The sequence below is a fragment of the Canis lupus genome, chromosome 11, assembly GCF_003254725.2.
Source record: "Canis lupus dingo isolate Sandy chromosome 11, ASM325472v2, whole genome shotgun sequence".
Lineage (NCBI taxonomy): Eukaryota > Metazoa > Chordata > Mammalia > Carnivora > Canidae > Canis > Canis lupus.
In genome coordinates this window covers 5,720,597-5,736,253 of record NC_064253.1, presented here as the reverse complement: position 1 = coordinate 5,736,253, position 15,657 = coordinate 5,720,597, and the positions used below count along the sequence as shown (strand labels likewise).

General features: G+C 40.3%; 2 protein-coding genes across 11 annotated transcripts in view; one reads left to right on the top strand and one right to left on the bottom strand.

Moving 5' to 3' along the window:
- AP3S1 (adaptor related protein complex 3 subunit sigma 1) overlaps positions 1-1,705 on the bottom strand; it is a 68,410-nt gene extending 66,705 nt beyond the window's left edge. For 3 of the 8 annotated variants that reach the window (XR_007413885.1, XM_049115968.1, XM_025446674.3), the window contains exon 1: positions 1,513-1,697. Coding sequence is in view for 7 of the 8 variants with exons in the window: in XM_049115968.1 (XP_048971925.1) it covers positions 1,513-1,581 (69 nt within the window). In the remaining variant the exon portion in view is untranslated. Of the gene's footprint in view, positions 1-1,512 lie in introns of all 8 variants that reach the window. The other 5 variants (XM_049115966.1, XM_025446673.3, XM_025446676.3 and 2 more) reach the window with 4 other exon arrangements.
- Positions 1,706-1,777: 72 nt separating this feature from the next.
- ATG12 (autophagy related 12) lies at positions 1,778-13,743 on the top strand. Of its 3 annotated transcripts, none has more exons than XM_025446688.3 (4): positions 1,778-2,249; positions 5,990-6,126; positions 11,918-11,980; positions 12,589-13,743. In XM_025446688.3, exons 1-4 carry the CDS (start codon positions 2,087-2,089, stop codon positions 12,646-12,648), a joined length of 423 nt encoding a protein of 140 aa, XP_025302473.1. In that variant the 5' UTR covers positions 1,778-2,086; the 3' UTR covers positions 12,649-13,743. The 3 variants fall into 3 exon arrangements, 2 of the variants coding, with proteins under 2 accessions (XP_025302473.1, XP_025302474.1); XR_007413886.1 differs by lacking the exon at positions 12,589-13,743 and adding an exon at positions 8,477-8,581 and having other exon boundaries at positions 1,805-2,249; positions 11,918-11,981; XM_025446689.3 differs by lacking the exons at positions 5,990-6,126; positions 12,589-13,743 and having other exon boundaries at positions 1,782-2,249; positions 11,918-11,979.
- The last annotated feature ends 1,914 nt before the right edge of the window (positions 13,744-15,657 follow it).

The following is a 15,657-nucleotide window of genomic DNA, read 5'->3' as shown; positions in this document are numbered from 1 at the left end:
CTTCAACTAACACCTCCACAGACTGCATTATCGTTTTAAGTGAAGTGACATTTTCACATTTAATTTTTTAAGGGCAGGCATCACTTCCATCTGGGCTTTATCCACAAGAAGTGCTAGCGTTGGCACAATTTCAGTATTTAATTGAATGTTCATTTCTGACTGTAAGCAAAACGCCCCAATTCCAGCCAAGAGTTCTATCTCTACATGAATCCTTATAGTGACAGCTCCACGTTTTACCTAGCGGTGAATTTTGCCCTCAGATAGGCACCTATGTCTGTAACCCTCGCTCAGTCATTAACAAATTACTTATCTTAGGGTATCTGAGTGGTTCAGTGGTTGAGCCTCCACCTTTGGCTCTGGTGGTTATCCCTGGGTCCTGGGACTGAGGTCCGCATCAGGCTCCCCTAGGGAGCCTGCTCCTCTTTCTGCCTATGTCTCTGCCTCTCTCTCTCTCTCTCTCTGTGTGTGTGCCTCTCATGAATAAATAAATAAAATCTTTAAAAAAAAAAAAGATCACGCAAAGTAAAAGCAATGTGTCAATATCATCAATTCATTTTCTCACTTTCTTCAACCCTCTTCTATGAGAGAGAAGGGTACCTGGGTGGCTCAGTGGTTGAGCATCTGCCTTTGGCTCAGGCCTTGAGGAGCCTGCTTCTCCCTCTGCCTCTCTCATGAATAAATAAATAAAATCTTTTTTTAAAAACTACCCATCTTTGCCCCCCCCCCTTAACACCTGCATTTTTTCAGCACTACTTCCACTCCACGGAGTGTCTTTCTAAGTAAAAGAAAAGCTACACACAAGACCCAATTCCCTTAGGTAGAGAACTGCCAAACCAGCAGCTGCCATCGTTAACTTTCAGGTGGAGAGAGTCACAGCTGTCATGGGCCAAACGTCGCCAGTTATTGCAGGACTCCCTTTGCAGCCACCAGGGGAAAAGCCCGAGAAAAAGGTGAGGTCCTCACTTATCTTTTCTTTCTCTACTAAGGAGACACCTGAAAGTCACACCGGGCGGCCGAGGGCCCAACGGCAGTACCCAGGAGAGAGCGTACGGAGGAAGCCCAAGTTCCTGCGCGACGAGCGGATTACCGGGAAAAACAGAAGCCCATCTGTCCACGGGGGAGGGACACCCGTCGGCCCGGAGCGGCTGCGAGTCGGGGAGGTGGGGCTGCGAGCCGCGGGCGGCGCAAGGCCGGGGCGCCCGGGGGGCTCGCGAGGGCAGGTGGGCTGCGGCCGCCCGCCGCCGGGGCCCCCGCCCCGGGAAGTCCCCCGGAGCCTCGCCCGCGCCAGCCGGGAAGCCGCCCAGCCCAGACAGGCGGAGGAGCCGCCCGGGCAGAGCCACGTCGGAGGACGGAGCCGGAGGCTGACAGCCCGGGAGCGCGAAGGGCCGCGGCGCGCCTCAGGGGGTCGCCCTGAGGGCGCTGCCAGCCTGCCAGCGACTCCCCTCACGCGGATCGGCGGCGGCGGCGGCCAGGCGGCCAGGCGGCCAGGCGGCGAGGCGGCGGGATACTCACGTAGGGCTGGTAGAACTTGGAGAGCCGCGGCTTCCCGTGGTTGTTGAAGATGAGGATCGCCTTGATCATGGCTGAGCCGGGCGGACCGGGTGGGCGCTGGGGGCCGGGGCGGGGGCGGGCGCGCGAGCCTCGCCTCGGGATCTCGCCGGCGATCCTTCCCCACCCGCCCCCTCCCGCACGCGCGCGCGCGCGCTCCCGCGTCGCGGGGCGGGGCCGGGGCGGGGCGGGGCCGGGGCGGGGCGGGGCGGGGCCGGCGCGAAGGGAAGCGGAAACATCTCCGGCCCGAGCCCACCTGTCCGGGAGGCGCCTGCGCACTTGGCGGCGCGCTGGGCTCGCAGACTCCCTCCGGAGGGCTGTTCCTCTGGCAAAACCGCACTTGCGGTGTTCACGGTCGGGGCTCTGCGACATGCTCCGCACAGAGGCCCAGCCGGCAGCCCCACCTTTCAGCGTTGGGTTTTCCGCTCCCCCGCCCCCGCGCCGCCCTCCGCCGCCTCCCTAGCGACGCCCCTGGCGTAAAGCCCGCCCCCGGCACGCGCCGAGCCGCCACTTCCGCCCTCGCTCTGCACTGAGCAAGATGGCTGAGGAGTCGGAGTCCGGGCTGCAGCTCCCTCCCTCGACTGCTGCTGAGGGCGAAGGACCTACGGAGGTCTCCCCAGAAACAGCCACTCCGGAGCCCCCTTCTTCCGCCGCCGTCTCCCCGGGAACAGAGGAACCTGCTGGCGACACCAAGAAAAAAAGTAATTTTTTGTGAGCCAATTTCTAGGCGAAGGCGGGAGGTTTGTGTAGATTGCGTCTGACTAGGTCCCTGGCGGCCAATAAAGGAGCAAAATTCAGAGGAGGGCTGGTCCCAGCCTTGGCTTTTGGCCAGTCCGGAGAGAGGAAGTGTAGTTTCCGGCTTTTGAGACCTTTGAGTTGGGGACTCTCAGGCCGGCCGGCTCTGGACCTCCCTGCGCGGCGCGGCGCGGGGCGGGGCCCTGGGCGGGCTCCTGGGCGGGCTCCTGGGCGGGCTCCTAGGGGGGCCCCTAGGTGGGCCCCTAGGTGGGCCCCTGGGGCGCCGCAGTACTTCCCACGCCGCGCTCCTCTCTTCTTCCGAGCGGGTCGGACTGCGGGCTTGTGGAGCGTGGGAGCTGAGGGGCGCCTGGGTGGCGCAGTTGGTTAAGCGTCTGCCCTGGGCTCAGGGCATGATCCCGGGGTCCTGGGATCGAGCCCCAGGTTGGGCTCCCTGCCCGGTAGGGAGCCTGCTTCTCCCACTTCCCCTGCGCGTCCCCTGCTTGTGCGCGCGCGCGCTCTCTCTCTCTCTCTCTCTCTGTCAAATAAAATCTTTTTAAAAAAGAAGAAAGTGGGAGCTGAGTGGGACTTCGGTAGTTCCAGGTACTAAACGTTGGGACATAATTATTTGACTAATGATTTAAGGTCATAGGGATACTCAGTAGCAACTCTGGTTTAGAATCCACGCTTTCCGACGAGTTCGCTGTTTTTTTCTATTAACTGCGTGTGAATTCACTCCTTGTATCAAAAAACCGAAATTTTATCAAGGACGAAGAATGTTGAGAGAAAACCATAGGCATCCTCCTTCCTCCTCTCCCTGCGCCCCCTCCCTCCAGCCATTTTGGAGTTTTTAAGCGAGTCGTTTTCATTGCTTTAATGAGTCCTCAACCTTTCCTTGCTTGAGAATGGGTTAGCCATCGTAAAATACGGAAAATCCGAAGGAAATCACTTGTCCTGGAGCACTCTGTGTACTTGCCTCTGAGAAAAGCCTCAAGCCGGCGATTGCAATTCGGATTGGTTGACCCTGGGCCTCAGATTCTCAATCCAGAGTTTTAAAGTATAGATATGGCATGTTTTCTCCTCCATGATCTCACAGCCTTTCAATAGAATTTGAGTTTTTGCAGCTTTTGGAGAACTGTTTCCTGGCATTTTCTCCCTTTTAAGTCAGACCACCTCTATATTTGGGGGGAAACTCACTCTATCATTTCCACTTGATAGAGTAGTAGAAACCTGTATTGTTTCTGTAGAAAAGCACTAGAGTCTTACTGAAGAATTCCATGATTTTTACAGATTCTTGTTCATTTTTTTTCTCTCATTTTACTACAAACAGAAACAGACTTTCCAAAGATTTTTTGTTGTTTTGTTTGTTTTGTTTTGGGGGTGGGTTTTTTTTGTTTTGTTTTGTTTTCTGTTTTTGTTTTTGTTTGGCTTTGACAGCCTTAGTCAAAAGCTTACTACTTGACCCTGAAGATAGCGGAGTAAAACAGGCAAAAAAATGAATGGCTCATAACCCAGATATGACCACAGGTTATAAGCCATGTTTTCCTTGGTCTGCATAGTTTTCTTTTTCTTTAAACCACCACTGAAAAATAGTATTTTCATTTTCTGGCCCTTGAGAATATTTGACTTTGCCTCTGTGATGAAAAACTTTGTTTCTAGCCATTAAATTTCTACCCTGAAGTAGTTCCTTTTTTGAGGATCTCTTCTGATGAAGGAAGTGCCAATACTTCATATGACCCACCTTTAATTTAAGCTACAAAAGAATAAAGATTCCTTAAGCTGACCAAGGTTGTTGGGCCTTAGGAACTAATTATGATCACTTGGGAGAGTTTTTGACCCTACCAATGCCCTGCTTCCAGAAGACTAATGTAATTGATATGGATACCTGTATTCTTGTAAATGTTGATTCTAAAATATAGCTGTGGTTGAGAACTGGAAGCAGATCACCATTTAGGATTTAAAAAAAAAAAAAAGTTACAGTTGTAACTACAGTAGCTCTAGCTTCTTGCCTTCCTGCTCTTCTGCCTTCAGTAGTACATATAATTCACAATATTTTCTGCTTCACTTTACTGAAATACCCAGTTACAACTAAGTTATTGACAGGTCCAAGGGGATTAGCAGAGGTACCCGAAGATAATTTTCTGTTATCTCCCAGTTCATTCGTATTTAAATAACTGAAGCTATAATTATTAAATGGAGAAAGGAATATAAATTTTAGCAGGAAGATAATTTGTGTCCTGTGTTCTAGGTGCCTTCATTCCAGGGGCAAACTTAAATAAATTGATTGCAGTGACCTGATGGGAATCTCAATTTTTAATACCAAAGAATGAGACAAGAAGGATGTAATAGCATAGAGCTAACTTTAGGGGGCAGCAGTACACTATTTTGCTTTCAGTGTTAATTTGTAGATGTCTGCTCCCCCCCCCCCTTTTTTTTTTCAAAGTAACTTAAAGGAAAAGATTCAGTCTTTGCATTTGTATCCTGTATTTTGGATTATTGAAACTTGATTTCTCTATCTCAAATCTTTTGGTCCCTAGTCATATTTTCCTCTTAATATTTTTATTATTTTCCTTTATTAAGTTTATTGTAGAAAACTTCATAGTTACAGAAAGCACAAGTAAAATCAAATGATCATCTGTAATGTCACTACTGAGAAATAGCATTTTGGCACATATTCCACATTTATGTGAATATATGTTTGTGGTGGTTTAAATGAAATTGGTATCCTATTATACATGCTGTTTTGTTTTTAGTACATTTTTATAACTTAGTCAAGCATATTATTATGCTTTAATAATATGTTTCTCTAGTGGCAGCTTAATAACTTAAGGTTCAGTAAGTATGAGTTATGAGCTGTTACTGTTCTAAGTACTTTACATGTATTAACTAATTTAATTCTCACAACAACCTTGTGAGGTAGATATTATCCTTATTTTACACATGGAGAAACTGACACAGAGAGATTAAAGCTTATCCAGATATATATACCTAGCAAGTCACAGAGTCAGGATTTGGAACCCAGGGAGTGTAGAATGTTTGTGCTTTACTATATTGTATAAATTCTATCATAGAATGTAATATCCTTTAAGCAATCTCTTCTAAATATTCTTGCTGGATATTTAGATTTACCAAGGTGGGTTTTTTCCCCTTGTAAAAATAAATTCTTCAACAAAGATGAAATCCTTCTAAGTGACTCTTTTCACATCTCATATTTTCTTAGACTAGATTTCTAGAAGTGAGTCAAAGTATATCTTGAAGTATTTCAGTATATGTTGCTATAATGCTCACCAGAAAAAGTATACAATTTTACTTTCCCAACAGTAATATTGTCTACACTATTATTATTGTAATTTTATTAGTTTAGTCAATGAAAAGGCCATGACATTATCTTTTTTTTTTTTTTTTTCTTATTTTCTTCTATCTTTTCTTCTTCTATCTTCATTTCTTCTTTTTGGAATTGCCTGTTATGTCCAAATGCATTTTAAAGGTCAGTTTCATGGGGAGACTTTTGTGGGACTGTAGAATCAAGGGAAAAAATTCACAAAAGCATGATGAGAAAGAGTATTACCTAAAATTTCTACATCTTGGACATGTCTCCACTATCATACGTACATAAACTGTATATCAATTTAAGTTTTCTGAAGTCTTTAATATCATGTTTTCTTTGGATGGTTCAGCGTAATAGCCAGTGTTTTTTTTTCTTTGACAGTTGATGTCCTCTTGAAGGCTGTGGGAGACACCCCTATAATGAAAACAAAGAAGTGGGCTGTAGAGCGAACCCGAACCATTCAAGGACTCATTGACTTCATCAAAAAATTCCTTAAGCTTGTGGCCTCTGAACAGTTGGTATGAAAGCAACAGTGATCATTTCCCTACATAAATTCACAGTAGTTTTCTGGGCAACTATGAATAATTGTTGTACATAGAAATGAGTATGGAGCCACATATGTTCCTTTAGTGATGTCTTTTTATTTCCTTTTTTGATGGAATTTCTGTACTTTATTAAATTCTCTGGGGAACTCCAAAATGAAATGATTTTTAGATTTGCTTTTATAGCAAACTGTATTTTACCTACTGTTTTGGTTTTTTTCCTTCAGTCACTGAATGTTCATGCAGAAAGATCTCTCCTAGAACATTAGTACAGAAAAGTTCTGGGTTTTTAAAATTTTGTTTTGCTGTCATTGTTCCTTCCTGGTCTTCCTGAGGTAAGCAATATATATTGCCATATTCATGGAAGAATTAAGAAAGGTACTTATTTCATAATACACCATATATGGTAAGCAGTTTGTGGTAGCAGTTGTAAGGATTAATATTTTAAATGCCACTGGTTTTTAACTTGGTATTTGACTATAGAAATTTAAATGCTTACATGTATTTGGTATTTTTTTGTCATGTGGTATGGTAATGTATCAGGCATCTTTTTTTTTGCAGATCACAGTCTTGGTCAGTATTAACACAGATAGTATTTGAGTGGATAGGGAAGTGAAGAACCACTTAGTATTTTTAAAATACAGACTAAGAGTTTATATGTGTTAGTGCTGGAGAGGGATAAAGTTGCTTGTGAACTTAGAAGTAAGAAGGCATAAAATGAGAGAATTTATTAAAGTGGAATCTGTTGGATTTTATTTTTCTGTCATTGAGGAAGGTACTGATTTAAGAATTTGACTATCAGTGGCTCTCATGAAAGGGTTATAGATACAAAAGTAAGTGGAAGGTAGGTGAATCACTAGAATGTATTTGAGGCAGGAATAGCATAGAGCCAAAGATTCCTCCAGAGGAAATTGCCTTTGTAATCAGAGTGAGAAAAGCATGTTTTATAAGAGTGCCATATAGAATCTAGTTAAATAAATGCCAGCGGTGGGTAGAAGATTATAATGTCATCCACATGCATATGATAGCTAAAACCTCAGGAGCAGAGGACTTGCCCAGCATCCAAATCTAAGTGGCAAAGTTAGAGGACTGAGGGCATAGACTTGAGAGAAATGAGCAGAGGTGTCTCTGCTAAAGGTGCAGCCTCAAGAGATGGTGAAGTAGAAAACCAATATGGCATTACTGTTAGAAATATATGAATAGAAGATGAAACAATGCTACGTTCTATGTTAAAGTCTTGACTCTTTGTGTTGCCTACATTCAGTAATCTGAAAGGACTTGATTGATAGCAGTATATATTAGGTTGAAACATGTAAAATTGCCATCAGTCAACCATCATCACATATAAAAATAGGAATTTCATATGGTTCAACTTAACCTTTGAAATGAATCTAATTCTTCTTGTTTAAGCAATAAGAAATGAGAGTAGATAATTTTATCACTTTTCCTAGACTGAACTAGAATCCACATCTTTCATCTAGCTGTACTCCACAGTATTTTAAGCAAAGTGGGTGTTAAGGAAAATATAATGCTAGGGATTCTGTGAAGATAGCAGTGGTGTCAGAGGCATGATTGGATCTTCACATTCCCAAAAAGACATAGCTGACTAGACAGCAAAACCAAAAAACAGTTGATCAGTATTTATAACAAACCTAGATGAGGGAGCATCCTCATGAACCCTGGAATGCATGGTATCACCAAATGGGCTAAAAGAAGCAACAGGATTGGTAGCTGACAACACTGAGAGAAGGAAAACCTGAATAGCCACCAGGTATTCACTGGGAAGTAGAGCAAGTTAGTTTGATAGCTGAAATTGAGAAATGATTACAATGTATCTCCCCTAAGGAGGACTGAATTGCTGGGGCAGTCTAGCCCCAGAGAGCTCTCTAAATAGACACAGTAGGGCTTCCTTGCAGGACAAGACCCCACACTGAGAAGGAACTTCTGGAAGTGAAACAAAATTGAGCAGGGTTAGAAACATGAGAGAAGGAAACAGAAAGACCAGATCAAAGTGAAGGGGAACAAGGTAGAAAGCTAAGTCAAAGAAAACTAATTACATATAAAAATTAGCAACAGAGGGGCACCTCAGTACCCCCTCCCCCCCCCCCCATTGGTCAAATATCTGACTCTTAGTTTTGCCTCAGGGTCATGAGATCAATCCCCAGGTCAGGCTCTTAACTTGGTGCAATCTGTTTGAGATTATTTCTCCCTCAGCCCCTCCCACCTGTGCTTGCTCTCTCTCAAATAATATAAAGAAATCCTTTTTTGTTTTTTTTTTGTTGTTGTTTTTGTTGTTTTGTTTTTGTTTTTTTTTTTTTTGAATAAGCAACAGAGAAGTATCAAGGTCAAATTCCATACAATGTTGTAAGAAAGAAAAGTAACATTCCTAAAGACAATGAAAGAATGCCAGAAAGATGCGCGTCTGATAAAGGTAACTGTAATTTAGTATTTTAAAACGAGCTAAAAGACATTAAGAAAATGATGTAAGATGTGAAAGAATAACATTAATCAGCATTAGTAAAACTCCATTGAAGTGACAGAACTCAGGAAAAAATTATAAATAAGAGTTATTTTGGAAATGGAGATTCAAGTAGAAAAAAACTAAGAGCAAATAACCAGTAAAGCTTTAGGAAAAATAGAAGGCAAAAAGACCAATTTTATTTTATTTTATTTTTTTTAAGAGGGCACAGAGGGAGAAGGAGAATCTTAAGCAGGCTCCATGCCCAGTGCAGAGCCAGACTCGGGGCCCAACCTCACAACCTGAGATGAAATCAAGAGCCAGATGCTTATTTGACTGAGCCACCCAGGCACCCCATAAAAGCCAAATTTTTTTAATCAGAAAGAAAGGTAAAAAAGATGTCAGAAAAGGTGGCAAATAATTATGAACAAAGAAAAGTGAACGTATGCATTAAAGGAGTCCCTGTGCAGCCCCTGTGACTCAGCCGTTTAGTGCTGCCTTCGGCCCAGGGCGTGATCCTGGAGACCCAGGATCGGTCCGTCGGGCTCCCTGCATGGAGCCTGCTTCTACCTCTGCCTTTGTCTATACCTCTCTCTCTCTTTCTGTGTCTCTCATGAATAAATAAATAAAATCTTTAGAAAAAAAAAAAAAAGGAGTCCTTGAAAAAGCAAAGAATCAAAACAAATATTTAAAAGTATAAATCAAGGGAAATTTCTTAATAAGATTTAAAACTATATACTGAAAAAGTACCTAAGAATATCAACACAAAATAACAAGCATCAATAAATATTCTGGTTAGATTAACTAGGTTTGAAATAGAAAAACTCTTGGACATAGAGGGGGAAAAAAGGACATGACTTTGAAAGAAAATTAAATTATCGTCAAACTTATAGGGAAACCTATAAATTATAAGGAAAAAAGCAAAGTGATGAGGAAAGTGTGAGATGAAAATTTTATATGCCACAAACCTTTTAAAGATTGTATTTATTTATTTGCTTATTTATTTGTTAGTGCATGTTACCTGGAGAGGAGCAGAGGGAGAGAGCTCAAGGAAACTCCACACTGGAGCGCTCCCAAAAACTGACTTTTAATAGGCATAAACAATAGCAATGTCCAGGAATTTGGAATTGTTCCCATGAGCCCTTCCAGAGGAAGCTACTAGAGAAAGAGCTTCATAACAATGAAAGTAAAAACTAGTGATTTAAAAACAAAATCAGGGTGCCCTGGGTGGCTCAGTCATTAAGCATCTGCCTTTAGCTCAGGTCATGATCCTGGGGTCCTGGGATCTAGCCCCCTCATCAGCCTTCCCATTCAGCACAGTTTCTGCTTCTCCCTCTGCACCTACCCCTGCTGGTGCATGCTAGCTCACACACACTCTCCCTTCCACCCCCTTCTCCCCTCCACTTGCAATCAAAATACATAAATAAAATCTTTAAAAATAAATAAAATAACTTTTTAGAATAATTTTATCTTCCCACGTTGCAGGATTTAGCAAGATTGCATAGTGAACCTTTTGCTCTCATCGAATTTTAAATTAGCTATATTGCCTTTTTTTATTAGTCATTCTCAATTGCTAACTCCTGTTACAGAAACCATGTTGAGATCCTGTAGTTCTCTACTATATCTACTGCACCCTCAACTCTGACACTCCTTACTTTCACCCCATTTGCCCCCAAAGCCCTTATTATTCTCTTCACCTAGTTAAATCTTATTGCTCAGGTCTCCTCCAGGAAACTTCCTTGGCCTTTTTGCTAGGCTGAACTAATGCCTCATCTGTGTGTACTGTACACCTTGTCACATGCACTTTTCCCATCTATATTATCTATTTGTGTGTCTGCCTTTCCATTAGATCAAAAACTCATTTGAGAGAAGAGATCATAATAATCTTTATAGTTCCACACTTTGTGCAATTTCTAGCACATAATAAACAGTGACTATTTGCTGAAATTGAGAGGTTATTTGTATTTGGAGCCAAGATTTAAATCTAGATCTATCTCAGTAGAGCTTCTATTTTTAATTACCACACTGTATTGCTTTAAGAAATGGAAGCACCAGCTTGTTGTCACTGGTGACCCATGTAGTATCTCTCAACCAACTATTCCAATATTGGTTTTCTTTTAGTACTATGTTAATTTAAGCCCAGGAAATTTTAGTCTTAGAATTTGATAACAAAGGAAAATTGCATATGTTCCCTGCAAATAAAGTTTCTTTATTTTATGAAAAGAAAATTATCAAAAGCCACTTTGATACTGTGGCCTTTTGTTTCAGTATTGTCAGGAATGTTTTAATAAAAATAGACTAAACTGAAACATTGAACAGTGAATCCTTTTAAAGAACAAGCTACTTTGTTACTTTTTTTAACCTCACTTTGCTGAAAGTGACTTAATAATAGAGGTACTCTACCTGAGGTTCAGTACTTTTGAGAGTTGTCAAAAGTAATAAAGATTTAAAAAAAAAAAATCAACCATATGTGTCATTTACTCCCCACTCCCACCCAGAAAATGCGCAAACAAGTTCAAATATTAGATTTCTTGATTTGAGGCTATTTGTAGAAATTCATTAGGAGAAATCCTATCTTTAAATAGGAGTACATGGGGGATCCCTGGGTGGTGCAGCGGTATGGCGCCTGCCCAGGGCGCAATCCTGGAGACCCGGGATGGAATCCCACGTCGGGCTCCCGGTGCATGGAGCCTGCTTCTCCATCTGCCTGTGTCTCTGCCTCTCTCTCTCTCTGTGACTATCATAAATAAATAAATAAAAATTAAAAAAAAAGAGCTGCTTAAATATGAGTACATGGGAAAATTAATATTTCTAGTACTTTTTTAAGATTTTTTTATTAAAAAAAAGATTTTTTTTTTATTTATTAGAGAATGTATGTGCAGGGAGAGGGAGAAGCAGACTGCCTCTTGAGCAGGGAGCCCTACACAAGGTTCCAATCCCTGGGATCATGACCTGAGCAGACGGCACTTAACTGACTGAGCCACCCAGGTGCCCCTAGTAATTACCTTCAAATGTTTGAGTAAACTTTCGAATGTTATTTGTAAGACAATATTTAAAGATTTCTTATTTATAAAAATTTGGGAACCCCTGTTCTAGGACCAGAAATTCTGTTACTTTTAGTCTTCTAGAGGAAAGACAGGATTGGTCTTAATTGAGATTTCATTAGTTGAGTAACTTATTAGAATTAGGAGTCCAGGGAAGCTTTTTTTCATTTCTGAAAACAACTTGAAATAGCTGACTAAATCCAGAAAAGTGCAAAATAATCAGGATACCATTAAAAATGAATCATTTTTTTCTTCTTTCTTGCAGTTTATTTATGTGAATCAGTCCTTTGCCCCCTCCCCAGACCAGGAAGTTGGAACCCTCTATGAGGTAACACATTAGTGCTTTGTTTTCTTAATGGAGTATGCACATCTGTGTATAATGTGATCTTAAACTCACAGCATTTTTAGAAATGATATGCCATTCTTAGCTGTCATGAAAGAAGAGATTACTTTGTTACATCTAACACTTAGAACATAGCCGGATCTCAAATTATGATGGAAAAATTAAGAAATGAATAATAAAAACAGAAGATGACTTTGAAGTATAATAATCCAGATCTGCCTCCCAAGACATTGAAAAGGAAGGCTACATAAGAATGACTTTATTCAACATTTGAATAGTTTAATGGTCATAATCATTTGAATGTAGTCACTAGCACCACTACTAGAAAACGATACATACCTTATAGTTAAGAGTTGTAGGAAAGGCACAAGATAATATGCAAGCCCATCCATGCATAAAATGCTAGGTTTTTTTTTACGATTACTGATATGTGTCCAAGAGTAACTTAGATCTGTTGAAAGAAATAGTCTTATAGATACTTACATGTATGAGGATATTATGATATATATATATATAACTTTTTTTTTTTAGTTTCATCTAAGAATAACAAAAATTAAATTGAGTTTAACTTACTGCCTTTTATCTTTTTGTAGTGTTTTGGCAGTGATGGTAAACTGGTCCTACATTACTGCAAATCTCAGGCATGGGGATGAAGTGCAGAGAAAAAGCTCTTGCTACCCAAATGAATCTTCACAAAGGAAACAGCTCTGGGAAAAGTTTTCATCCTTGTGACAAGAGACTTGTGTATGTGATCTACTCAGCATGTATCTACTATGAATCGTGTTTATGCATAAAGAAATTCATAGAGTAGATGGACTCACAAAAATGTGATTTGTATTAATACACAAATCATCATAAAAGATTGGCTTTACAGAATACCTGTTACTACAACAATTGCCCCAGATTGGCCACCAAGGTATTGAAAAAGGAGACTAAGACTGTAGAAAGCTTCTTTGTTACCAATTCTTAGTGACTGAAATTGTTTACTTGTAGAAAGAACACTCTGCTGATTTTTTTCCACTGTAAAAGTCAGTTTACTAAAGGATTCTTTTTGTGCATATTCAAGGCAGTTCAGTTTGTTTGAAGAATAGGATATGCCTTTTCTCATGTTAGGAAACAGGCCTTTGACCTGCTGGCTTTGTATCTTAACACAGTCCAGTAGGGGGCAGCCTAGCCGGCAGAAGGAGTTAAGCAGTTTGGTTTTTGCCAGATGATCATGGAGGAAAAAAGTGGTTCTTGCTAATTTCTAGCAAACATCTAGCTAAGAGAGCACACATGTTGATGCACTGGAAAGCTGCTTTAGAGAATATGCGTGATTTAGAGTTATTTTATTGGGAAACAAAGAATTTTAGAAATTCTTGATAATTGAGTCATACAATTCTTTTCAGTCCTATAATCATTTAAAAAACTGTGAGTCCTAATGATTGTAACTATGGTGTTGTTTTGTGTCTTATTTTTACAGTGTCAAAAGAACTCAACTAGTAAACCTGGCAACATCTTTTGAGTTTTTTATAATTTGTTTTCTAACTTGAAAACCCTCAAATAATTGGATTTTCTTAGATTCTATGTGTGTTTCATGCTATGGCTAAAAGTCCCATTTTCCCCTGATGGCTGTTAGTTTGGTAATTGCTTCAAGTGAGATTCTGTATTATATCATTGTGTATTATAATGGTGATGCAGCATTTCAACAGCATTCCAATAAATGGAATGTCCAAACAGGACATCTACATCTAAGATGTATACAAGAATTCTGAGAGTGTTTATTTTCAAAGGTAATAGGAATGGTATGATTTTGTCAAAAGACTTTGAACTACACTTTTGTCCCTTAAATCCCACAATGTACTTTATGGTTAATGATCTGCCCTATATTAGCATTAGGGTTGCTAAGGAACAATTCAGTTTACAGTGACGAAATCACTGTTCAGTTCTCATTTTTCTGCCCAAAAATAAATTGTTAAGTCCCCTAACACTGATTTCCCTGTGTAATAAACTAATATAGCAGGTAATTAGCCCTGGACTAATACAAGTTGAATTCTGCAAATTTATCTTGTAAGACTAGGTAAGAAATTTATATATATGTTCAGAGCTAGGAAGTGGATTATTTTTGAGTCAAATAAGTTAGATATGGAAAAGATCTGTTCTCCAGCTTTGTCCACTTACAGTTTATTGAAGGGCGTGAATAGATTTATATGTGTATTTATATATATTTAACATGTAGCAAAGATGTGTTTATATTAAATTTGGCACTGAGGTTTCAGGTGATAGAATATTTACTGCCTCAGCAACCAAGACTGCTTGAGTTTGAATTTGTGACATCAACTTAGTTCTTTTTTGATCTAAATACATTAAATCTAAGGTTAGCCAAATATGCATACCGGACTTGTTTTCATCTCTAATAACCTTGAAAAATATATAGGGCTTTACTCTTTTTTCAAACTTTATTTATGCTTTTATCTTTTAAATCCTTACCCAAAGGATTTAATCATTCTTTGCTAACTTTGCAGCATTAACTTTTAAGCCTGGATCTCACAAGTACTGAGTGGCTAGAAACAAAAATACACTTCACAAATATTTTTGCAGCTATCTGGTTTAAATTGTCTTAATTTTAATTGAACCTGGGGGGTGCAGTTATATTTCTAAGTTGTCCATGTTTATGAGAAAATTGATGTCCACGATGTCATGCTTTATCCTACTGGACAACGATGACCCACAGCCCATGGAACATACACAATAATAGAATATTGTGCTTCCACTTTTGACGTTACAGTGCCAAGGATTTCATAATGAGTTCTTCATACTTAGGTGTAAGGTAAGCTGAGAATGTTTATCTGTGATCCAAATTAGATTTGATACTTCGTGGAATCTGTGATTTCCTAGTTTTAACCCTCAAGGGACCATAACTACCTATTCTACTCAGATTAGAGAACTCAAAGTGAGGACTATGCCTTGATTATATGGTATTAGTCAACGTGATTTATCTATGTGTAACCCAAAGTGGGCGGGTCTGCAGTGTGCAAGGGGATTGAAAATGAAAATCACCTTTCCTGCAGCTTAAGCTTCGTTTCCTTGGGTAAACTTCTGGCACTGGGGGAGTCAGCTATAGACCACATAATGGAAAGGAAAGTATTCAAAACAGTTCAGCAGGTGTAGTCTTACTCTTTCCCTACAGCATTATCCAACCCATGCTGGACTATTCACTGTTCCCTGAATATGCCTTGTGCTTTGTTTCGGACACCTGCTCATGCAGTCTATTTCTGGAAGTGTACTTAGAACTCCCCACCCCCTTTCAAATCCTACCTCTTTGCCTAATTCCGATTTTAACTTTCCTTAAAGCCTGTCCAAATCATTCGGGATACTCTTTTATAAGAACACTCACAGCAAGCTTCCACTATTACAGTTCTACTGTATACTATATTATAAACATGCATGTAACAACCTTTCATGATTGTAATGTGCCTGAAAATAGGATGCTTTTTGGTTTTTTATTTGGTACCAACACATAATATTTAGTACATTTTTTATACATACATCATCAGTAATTCATTATATATTGAATGAATGAACTTTTTAAATGTGGTTTGCAAAACATTTAAGTTATTAGCAAAGCAACATTAAAGGAAATATTTCAAATTTTTGTATGGCAGAAGATAAAGGAAAATATT

Coding starts and splice junctions, on each gene's coding strand:
- ATG12 (XM_025446688.3), top strand. CDS start 2,087: ATGGCTGAGGAGTCGGAGTCCGGGCTGCAGCTCCCTCCCTCGACTGCT. Junction 2,250..5,989: donor TGGCGACACCAAGAAAAAAA/GTAATTTTTTGT, acceptor TTTCTTTGACAG/TTGATGTCCTCTTGAAGGCT. Junction 6,127..11,917: donor TTGTGGCCTCTGAACAGTTG/GTATGAAAGCAA, acceptor TCTTTCTTGCAG/TTTATTTATGTGAATCAGTC.